This window comes from Oncorhynchus masou, chromosome 33 (assembly GCF_036934945.1).
Source record: "Oncorhynchus masou masou isolate Uvic2021 chromosome 33, UVic_Omas_1.1, whole genome shotgun sequence".
NCBI lineage: Eukaryota > Metazoa > Chordata > Actinopteri > Salmoniformes > Salmonidae > Oncorhynchus > Oncorhynchus masou.
Window position 1 is genome coordinate 29668799 of NC_088244.1, and position 11007 is coordinate 29679805.

Below are 11007 nucleotides of genomic sequence, written 5' to 3' on the forward strand. Positions count from 1 at the left end.
GATATCAGTAACAATTGGAGAAACGGAAAGAGCGGGGATAAGCCAATTATAAACTGTGTAATAGGTCTAGACATTAGTCTGGCTTAAGTTATTCTCAAAAGATGGTGAAGAGGATGCAGGACAAGGCATGACCAAAAAAAAGTAGAAATTCTTGTATTTATTGACCCTTTCTGGATACAAATTGTCATAGTGCGCAATAGAAATATAGACATTGTATATTAAAAAGAATGACCCCATCTCATTAACTTGAATGAATTACATAACATGGATGATGTTGGTACATAGTCAAAATAGTTGCAGCTGTGAATGGATATGTAATTACCGGAGTTCCACATGAGCATCATGCATCCCAAATGGCACTCTAACTATATAGTGCTCTACTTTTGACCAGGGCTCTGGTCAAAAGTAGTGCATTATAAAGGGAATAGGGTGCCATTGAGGAATGCATACATGGAAAAGCGCCTGGTGCCAAAGCCGCACCGAGGTCTACAACAGAATAACCTGGAGAGAACACCCAGTCTTTGTCACTAAACACACACATGACAATCTGAATCAAGCAAACATTTCAGTGCACCAGAAGTAGGATTTATTAAAAAGATAAAACACACCGTCTAATCTACCAGTCAGCGAACACAAATTTGCAAAGCTGACAGATCTTCATGACTTTACACATTTTTGTGACCCGTCTCTGTACGCTCGCTTTAAAAACAAAGAGGAGCAGAGGGGTGTGTGAGAGCACACCTTCACTAGTAGCTAGGCTAGGCAGTCTTTAAAATACCAAATAACAGTCAGATTAAAAAAAGACCACGTAATACAAACATTTCTCACACACTTGCCAGAGTTTACATTGTACATTTGAAACCAGTTGAAGAATGCAATATGGGAAAGTTTAAAGTAAGCTGTCGTCAAGTGAGGTATGAGATTCTGGGCCTTGTCAGGCCCGTTGCAGTTTTCCGGGTTTTTATAACTGAGATTGTAGCAGCTTATAGGTTTGAGGAGAGACCCAGTAACTGGACTGTGATCTTGAGATCCCTGACACTGAGAAACACAAACAAAACAACATTGTTTTTCTGGAGTAGACAGCAGACACTGACTATCCTCACAGAAAAAGCAGAATATTTCAACATCCTGTACAAAGTGATGACGACACACAACAGGCCTTGTAAAGCAGTGAGAGGGAAAATGGAATGATCAGCTATTATACAGACCCATTGGATAAAACAGTGCCACAACAGTAACAATCCAGCTCTTAGTTTGGCCAAACAGTTTGTTACACAGTTCACCTAGAGCTGACCAAGTGGCCATGGGTTGCAACAAATGTTGTAGACTGGGAGGACCACATTAAGAGGAACAGCAGATGCCACAGAGTTCAAAAAAAGTTTCCTGGAGTGCTGAGAGAATGTAGCTCCCCAATCAATGAATCCCTACCCATCCTTAAGCCATTATGACATTATTATGACGAGTTTTTGTAGACATCAAAGCAGCACAATTACTCAGGTATTTGAGGGTATGTTATGACCCAGAGGAACACGATAAAACACAATCAGTCCGATCAAATCTTTGATTAGTAACAGTACACTTTAGTTAACACAAGCCTTTTCCAGTGTAGCCCCGAAGAGGCTATAGGGAGACGAGCACAAGCCACATCAGAGGCTAGTTAGGGGACAGCTTATTTTGGATGGGAGGGGGAGGAACAATTCTGCACAATCAAAGAAGTAACAGGGAGAGGTCTAATACAGAGGTTATAATGTCTATAATAATATATTTAATGCTCATACTGTATTTTCTCCATATCAGCTTCTCCGCTGGTAAATTGATGTAAGGGATAGATTAAGCACTTCACACTTAAACAGCAAGTATAGGCAAAATTCACCTCTTGTCCAATAGAAAACAAGTTTATATGACCCACCAGCTCAACATACCGGTGTTAGGGAAAAAAATGAGTAACACTAAGCCGAGAGAATGTGCTATACACTGTCTTTTGAAAGAAGCGTGTCCAAAAACTCATCAGAACACATTTTTGTCCAGTATAAAAGACTTGCAATACCACGACATACACATAGAGAAACGGTTGTCCGTCGCCTGTACTGTGATTCTTTGATAGATATGCTTGTTAAGAAACATCCATTGGTTTTCCAGTGCAGTTGCAAATAGAGGTTGGATGAAGTGTGTTGTTGACCCACCTTTAGCGAGAAGGCAAGAAAGTGAACTGTAGAAAAGAGGTTGGGGTGGCACCGGTATTGGAGATTCAGCCTAGCTCTGGTTGACAGGGAGTCAGTATGTAGAGTGAGGTAGCATGGGTTGCAAGTTTACTGGTCTTTCTCCCCCTCCTCTTCAGATGATTCCTGGGTTGCCTGTTCCTCCTTTTCCTGAAAAGACATCAAACACAGACCACAGTCAACCCATGATTCTACTGGTTCACACCACAAATATAACACAGTAAGACAAGGGGATCTGATCAAATATAAGTCACCAGAAGTGCATCAATCTTTCAACTACAATAACTGTCTTGCAATATGAACAATGGTATCTAAGGGGAGCCTTTAGGATTTGGGAGGGACTTGTACAGTGGTCTTGCTAGTGAAACATCTGAGTATTGAAGTAGAAGAAGGAGTGTACATGTTGATCACATCTCACTGATAAACAAAACCAGCGTGAAAGTCCCTAGAGCCCCCAGGGGAGGACTTGGCCATCTGTAGTGACTCATCTGAGTGGTGAGTCACACGGTGAGGCATCCTTCGCTCCCTCCCGTCTTACCTCCCCTCTACCTCAAACTCCCACCAACTCCTCCCACTCTGGTGCAGGAGAGTTCATTCATAAAAAGAGAGCGCAGTTAGGTGGGTAACTATGGGTCATTCCCCACTGTGACCAATGCAACACAGGCTTCTGGGAGTAGGCTACATTCACGCTTATTTTATTTAAGGCCTGAGTATGCTTACAGTGGAGGCAAAGTTTGGGTGGTTTGTGCTGGATTAAACTGTAGTTTTTAAATAATTTTGCAACAATTCCTTTGTTCTAGACATTTTTTTGAATGGATTGAAATATGTATCACTATGTCAACAGTGATGTATGAAATTGTGGTTAAGCCCATAAAAAATGTAATATAATAGATTTAACTTAAACATGCATTTTCAACTATACCTAGTCGGTTTCAAAGACTCACTCAAGACAATGAACTCAACATACACTTGTGCAGAAATCAATAGTAATTTAAAAAAAACAACAGAAGATTGGATGTGTAAATATGTATAAAATACTATGTACATAATACAAAGCACATACAATACGGACCAATGGGTCTGTGTTTCTGATCAGTAACAGTGGTTCACTCCAGTGCAATATCGAATCAATAAACAGCATGTCTGTAAGGCAAATACAGTTCCTCAATAGCTCTATAACATAGCATAAACAGAAATGCATAGCATCCTTTAATACGTCTCTCAGTCCAGTGCAGGCTTGCTTGCCAAGACTTCCATGAGCTCTTTCTCCTGGCTCTCAATCAGGCCCGGGAGATATATAGACTTAAAACATTTGTATAGATCTGGCGGATAACTGGCCTCAAATGTAACCATAGCTTCCAGCGTACAGCTTGCATGCAAACGATTCCCTATCCTCCCTCTTGCCTGCTCAATCTTTTCACCCTGTTGTAAATACAATGAATACATTTTGACAATGGAAAGACAGCGCACATAAGGGCCCTCAGAGTCCGAGGTCTCCTCTGGGGTTTGTTCTCCCTTAAAGATAAATAAAGAAAAAGACATGGGTCATCATGAAAGTATAGTTAGGTACAGTTATGTACAGCTAAGGGTTACAGTTTCATCAACAACAAATTCAATACCACAAAACACCTAATGAACACATTCTCCTTAACGCAAAGCTCAACTTCAAGCAAAACTAGATTATTAACAATCATTGCTTACCTCGTCCCAGCTGTCTTCAGAATCGTGTGAAGACAAGTCCCACGGGTCAGTTTGTAGGCCAAAATTTGCCAATTCCTCATTCGGAGCTATCAGTGCCACCTGGAATGTGCGTTGTTTCAAAGAGGACGCGACAGACTCCAGGTGTAGTTGACTTCACACCTGGTAGCTGGTTGTTGCAAACAGAAAAGATTAAGTTGAACGGTTTAATTTGCACACAATGGTTTCCGTGTTTTTTTTTATGGTGGAAGAGCAGTGGAAGATAAGCAGAAGCCACTGGAAACCTTCCCACAACTTTATTCAACCAATCACAGGGGGTGCTGGGGTTGAAGTTCGCCTGGGACGACGAGTTTGCTTGTTCGTTTATGTCCTTTTGTTTCTACGAACAAGCCAAATTTCGCTGTAAGCATGCTAACTTAAGACCTTTGGGATTTCTAACAGCAGTGAGCATGTGGAGGGGAACCAAACAGTGACAATTTAAGAGTGAGTCAGAGTCGAGGGGGGATTAGTTAAAGATAATATTAACACCTATGATAATAAGAGCTACTCTTACCTCTTTCTTGGGTCTTCCCCTGCGTTTCATCCCTGCAGTTGAGGCTGCTGGTGCCTTCTGTAAAATGAGGGAAGAAAAACGAACAATTAATCTAACTGCACAGAAACCTGCTAATCTACTGTCACTAGAGGGCACTAATACTCATATTAGGAAGCAGATGGTTTGAGGGCATTGGGTTCATTGGCTATTATCTCGGGAATCTGACAGGAACTGCACACAGGGCACTCCAGCTCGCTGGCCACCTGGTCTGGGGCTCAGAGACAGCTGGTGAAATTGGGCAAGAAGAAACGAGCCCACTTCAGATCCATCCTTGCACACAGGGTTGGGTAGGTTCGTTTCTAAATGTAATCTGTTACAGTTACTAGTTACATATCCATAATTGTAATCGGCAATGTAACTTTTTGATGACCTAAATCCATACTTTCTGTTACTTTTAGAATACTTTCACCTTAAGAGGCTTTAGAAGACAAAAGGGATCCATCAAACGCATTTGGTGTGTCATCATAGTGGTTCCTGACTTATGGTCAGACTCGCTCACATGGGAAAATGAAAACCAGTTTTTAATGCTGAATTGAATGTCATTGAGAAAACAGAACAGTTTCCTTATTATGTCTCATCTTTTAACTAAATGTAACTAGTTATATCTAGCTGTCCAATAACATGTTCTGATGGAATGGCTTGTCCTGCACTTTGTTAAAACCTTGGGTGCATTGACTGAATGTTGCAAAAAATATTTTGGTTCCTTTCTAAACGTGTTACAAATGTAAACATTTGTTCAATGCTGAATTGAATGTCATTGAGAAAACAGAAAGGTGTATTTTTTTTTTTGCAAACATATTTTCTGAATTTAAAAGTAATCCAAGAAGTAATGTAGTTTTTCAAAAGTAGTATTTTTGCTGGTAATGTAACAGTTACCGTATTTTTGTAAATCAGATTACATGTAAACACTTACTCCCCAACCATGCTTGCACATAAACACACATGCATATATACACACTTATATCCTTTTCCTACACACACACAGCGCCTAGAGGAGCGTGGGGGTTGGGGCGAGGGATAGAACTTGCCTGTTGCTATGGTGATGTGAGGGAGAAAAGAACTAGGGCTGTGTGTTGGGGGGTAATGTCAGCTTGCGGCCTCTGCACCTGCACCACACTGTGCATGACAAGCTACAGGAAGCTGGAGGACAGGAAGTCAGGGGGAATTAACCGAAAAAAATGGGCGTCTCTTTAAGCAACCAGTAAACTTAAGATCTTACAAATGGAAGCTCTGGCGCTGCTATTTTTTAGACTTGAGGTGAAAAGGGCCAAAATAATTACAGTTAACCTATAAATCATACTTAACAGAACATCCTTTGAACAGGAGGAGGTGAGGCAGTGGTGGAAAAAGTACCCAATTTTCATATTTGAATATAAGTAAAGATGCCTTAATAGAAAATGCCTCAAGTAAAAGTAATCTGGTAAAATACTACTTGAAAAGTCTAAAAGTATTTTGTTTTAAATAAACAAATACAAGTAAATGTAATTGTTAAAATATACTTAAGTATCAAAAGTAAAAGTATAAATAATTTCAAATTCCTTATATTAAGCACATACAAATAATTTTTATTTTTAACTGATAGCCAGGGGCACTCTCCAACACTTAAGACATAATTTACAAACAAAGAATTTGTGTTTAGTGTGTCCGCCAGATAAGAGGTAGTAGGGATGACCAGTGATGTTCTCTTGATAAGTGTATGAATTGGACAATTTTCCTGTCCTGCTAAGCATTCAAAATGTAATGAGTACTATTGGGTGTCAGGGAAAATGTATGGAGTAAAAAGTACATGATTTTCTTTAGGAATGTAGTGGAATAAATGTAAAAATTGTCAAAAAAATTGAAATAGTAAAGTACAGATACCCCAAAATACTTTACACCTATTAGATTAGCTACCACTGTGATCCTTAAAGATAATCAGGAGTCATGGCTACATGACTATTTCTTAGTACTTGACTACGAGGATGAGGTTGAAAATTAAGGGTAGTATCAAGTTAAAACCATAGGGACAACTAAAACTATAGGAGCTGGTGACAGCTGTTCCATCTGACCCTAATGGTAATCTATGGTCAACAGTGGCCAGCACGATCAAATGTCTAATGTGGTTTTTGCAGGACGACTGAAAGGTGGCTGCCAAGCCTAGTTGACAGTCTAGCAGGTTAAATTCATTCGGTTGAGTAAAATAGGGCTAACATATTGCCTTACCTTGCCCTTGGTGACAGTCTTGTTCTTGCTACCCTTTGGCCTTCCCCTGGGCCTCTTTGGAGTAGGGGACCCACTGGGCTCCTGAAAGAAAATATGGGAAATTGTCAGGTGGACAGCACAGCGTCACATTTGAACAGTCAAATATGCCAACGCATAAAATGGTGGTTCTATAGTTGTTGCACCCGAAGGTTTGACACTATGGACGTAATGATGAAGGAAGTGTCTTTTTATGGAGGGCAAACAACTTAGTCTAATTCCATGTATGATGTGATACGACACGCAGCTTCTTACATGGAATACTTTGTTATTCATGACACTAAGAGTGCACTGTTCAAGGTCAGTGCAACTGACACCTGTTGCTACTTTAGAACTAACAGGTGGTCACAGCCACATTGCCAAGTTCCATTAACTGTAACAAGCTGACAGTGGTTTAGATGACAGTGGTTTAGATCAGACCAAAAATATAGTAGTTGTGAATAAGAGGAATGTAGGAAGTATTGGTATTGTATAACACAAAGATAATATACCACTGTGCAGACCTGTGTTCAGAATAGACTTCTAGGGCAGATTTAACTGTTGCATCAATTGCAAAACTAATTTGCCAAAAAACAATACATTCAATGTAACAAAAATACTAACATGATCACTCAACAGGGATGGTGGTAGTTCAACAGCAAACACAAATAAACATGATTAATGCATTTGGCTGTATATTATGGAGGTGCAGGTTTTTATTACCTCCTCGGTCTGTTTACAGCAGCAGCTACTAGCAACAACGCAATCCAATACCAACAACACCCTCAGGAGAGTGACAGCAACATGGACCAATCATTGCTTTTACTCCGCTTATATAAACCAATCAGTTGGAAGCAGAGGTGGGGTTTGTGGGTTACCACTGGTTTAAGGGGTTCAGGTTACATATCAATGACAGCCTGCCAGACCAACGGTTGATCGTCATTACATATGCACACAGCCAGGGCTGGTGAGGAGGGGGTGGGGAAGGTAAAAAGAGAGACCTATCCAATGACTCTACACTAAGTCACATCAAGAGAAATGACACAATGGAGTCAGGAGTTCTCCATGGTGAAACTACATAGGAATAAGACACCTCTGACGGACAACGCTACTGCTTTGCGGTGGGTTCTGAAACCTGCTGCAGGGTCAGGTTTTGGTTGACCAGTTAACTTAACCAGGAAAACTCTGTGCCCTAGTTGTTGTGGGCATAACCAGGCCCGGGAGCCATAACCAAGTAGGGCAGAGTGTTTCCTGGTCACACATGATCTATCATACAGAAGAAAGGTAGTGTTGTTTTATAAAGCTACTTACATCAGAACCACTTTTCACCTGTGGCTGTTTCCTTGGTCTTCCACGTCCCCTCTTCTCTGCCCCCTCCTCTTTTGGTGAGATGGTACCCTTGTCACTCATGTTGATTTGTAATCCTGAGATTTAAAAAGGAAAATAACGTTTTAATAATAGGGCCGATTTTCACAAATTCATGGAAATAACATATACCACAGTATGATAGTAAGAAATCTCCAAAAACAACAATACTGACTCATTTTTGTTATGACATTAGCAATCTTATTACAGTGTAATTACAGTGCCATAATAATGTATATTGCATTTTGACTTATCCCAATGTATATGCAGCACTGTTCGTTTGTGTCTCATTTGTGCTCCATTAGTGGTATATGCTACTGATACATAAACGGGGTATGCCAGTCAACCAGCTTGTGTGAACCGATTGTATTGCCCAGGGTTTCCCAAACGAGGCCCTGGGGCCCCCCACCCTGGGTGCACGTTAGCCATAGGACTACGCAGCAGATTAAAAACAATCGAAGCTTGATAATGAAAGTTATTTGAATCAGTTGTGTAGTGCCAGGGCAAAAACAAAACGTGCACCCAGGGGGGGGGGGGGGGGGGCAGGACCGAGTTTGGGAAACCCTGGTATAGCCTACATACAGCAGGATTCCGCGCGCAACGGAGACAGTGTATACCAAGCAAGTAGTGAAATGTCCTGGCTTGATGTAGGCTGCAACAGCTCAGCAGTGTTTAAAGCCCAGTCGCTACGGATACCCAGTAGATTCAGTGCGTAGAATAGGCAAATGAAAACAAAAAAAGAGAATAAACGAGGTAGACCGTCTCTCGAAATTCAGTCGGCATAGACTGTATGCAATATCATTGTATGAGTACAAAAATCAGCACACCGAGGTTATCAAATAACATTTACAACATTCACGCTTATCAGCCTATCGAATTATATGTCAAAATAACACGCAGGCGTGACCGTATGCAAGGTCAGTTTTGTGTTCACCGCAATGGCTTGGATTACTCCTACCTTGATCCCTTGAAGATTATGGCCCTCGAACGAATTCCCGCACAAACCAGTCGCTTGTTTTACCGGTTGAATCCTTTAACTAAAGCTCTTGTTATATATTCGACAGAGGCTACACAACGCCCGCCCCTTAAATTCCAGTCTGTGCAGCACAGCAACTAGAGAAGCAGACTATAGAATAGAGCCCCTAGACTAGAAGTAAAACATATTGTAGAATGTTTTATTTACCTGATTTAAAATTTAAGCTGCCGATCCAACGCGGGCTAAAAATAGCTGTCTGTCCCTCTTCAAGATAAAGAAAATGCGCCCGCCTCAAGGAGTTTGGGGCAATTTAAAGAGGCGTCCTCACAGAAGCGATAACATTGAGGGCGGAGATATGATAAGTGGGCCACCCCAACACCCGTCAGCCACCCCCAACCCCAGGTGGGCCCTGGAATCGAACCCACTACCCTGGCGTTACAAGCGCCATGCTCTAACAACTGAGATACAAAATACTACCCCAGCAATATACAATTATTACATGTTTCCCTAGGTTTATGTACCTTCAACTCATATTTTTTTTTAATGTGATATTTATTTCATAGAAAGTAATTCCAAGATGACTACAAACAGTACTGGTCAAACGTTTGGACACACCTACTAATTCCCGGGTTTTACTTTATTTTACTATTTTCTACATTGTTGAATCAGAGTGAAGACATCAAAACTATGAAAAACACATGGAATCATGAAGTAACCAAAAAAGTGTTAAACATATAAAAATGTATTTTATATTTGAGATTCTTCAAAGTAGCCATCCTTTGCCTTGATGACAGCTTTGCACACTCTTGGCATTCTCTCAACCAGCTTCATGAGGTAGTCACCTGGAATGCCTTTCAATTAACAGGTGTGCCTTTAAAAAAAGTTAATTTGTGGAATTTCATTCCTTCTTAATGTGTTTGAGCCAATCAGTTGTGTTGTGACAAGGTACGAGTGGTATACAAAAGATAGCCCTATTTGGTAAAAGACCAAGTCCATATTATTTCAAGAACAGCTCAAATAAGCAAAGAGAAATGACAGTCCATCATTACTTTAAGACATGAAGGTCAGTCAATACGGAACATTTCAAGAACTTTGAAAGTTTCTTCAAGTGCAGTTGCAAAGCGCTGTGATGAAACTGGCACTCATGAGGACTGCCACAGGAAAGGAAAACCCAGAGTTACTTTTCTGCAGAGGATAAGTTCATTAGAGTTACCAGTTCGGATTGAATGACCTTCAAGTAATGAAGGACTGTCACGACTTCCGCCGAAATCGGTCCCTCTCCTTGTTCGTGCGGTGTTCGGCGGTCGATGTCACCAATCTTCTAGCCATCACTGATCCATTTTTCTTTTTCCATTGGTTTTGTCTGGTCTTCCTTCACACCTGGTTTCAATCCCATCAATTACATGTTGTGTATTTAACCCTCTGTTTCCCATTATGTCCTTGTCAGAAATTGTTTGTTTTGTATGTTCGTGATTTATGTATTGGTGCGCGACGGGTTCTTGTACCCACTTTTATTTATTATGTACTTTGGTTTTGGAGTTAAGGGCTATTAAACTACTCCATTTATACCAAGTTCGATTCTCCAACGCCTGACTTTCCTGCCACCTACACACACAACATTACAAGGACTGTCGTTTCTCTACATAATTCCATGTGTTACTTCATAGTTTTGATCAAAAATCGAATCAAATGTTATGTCACATAAGACAAATAGACCTTACTGTGAAATGCTTACTTACAAGCCCTTAACCAACAGTACAGTTCAAGAAATAGAGTTAAGAGAATATTTACTAAATTAAGTAAAAATAAAAAGTAACATAGTAGAATTACATAACAAGAACGAGGCTATATACAGGGGGCCCAGTACCGAGTAAATGTGTGGTGGTACGGGTTAGTCGAGATGTTTTCACTATTATTGTCACGACCGTGTGTGGAAACGG

The 11007-nt window shown here is 40.6% G+C and overlaps 1 protein-coding gene across 2 annotated transcripts; it reads right to left on the reverse strand.

Annotated features, from left to right (window-relative positions):
* Positions 1 to 142: 142 nt before the first annotated feature.
* Positions 143 to 9264, reverse strand: LOC135528216 (high mobility group protein HMG-I/HMG-Y-like). 2 transcript variants are annotated; one of them, XR_010453519.1, is made up of 6 exons: positions 9050 to 9264; positions 8038 to 8150; positions 6712 to 6792; positions 4471 to 4527; positions 3921 to 4086; positions 143 to 2369 (listed from the first exon to the last, which is right to left on the reverse strand). XR_010453519.1 is itself a non-coding variant. In XM_064957151.1 (5 exons), the coding sequence occupies exons 2-5, from the start codon at positions 8134 to 8136 to the stop codon at positions 2310 to 2312; spliced, it is 297 nt and encodes a 98-aa protein (XP_064813223.1). In that variant the 5' UTR covers positions 8137 to 8150; positions 9050 to 9258; the 3' UTR covers positions 143 to 2309. The 2 variants fall into 2 exon arrangements, 1 of the variants encoding a protein (XP_064813223.1); XM_064957151.1 differs by lacking the exon at positions 3921 to 4086 and having other exon boundaries at positions 9050 to 9258.
* Between the last annotated feature and the right edge of the window lie 1743 nt (positions 9265 to 11007).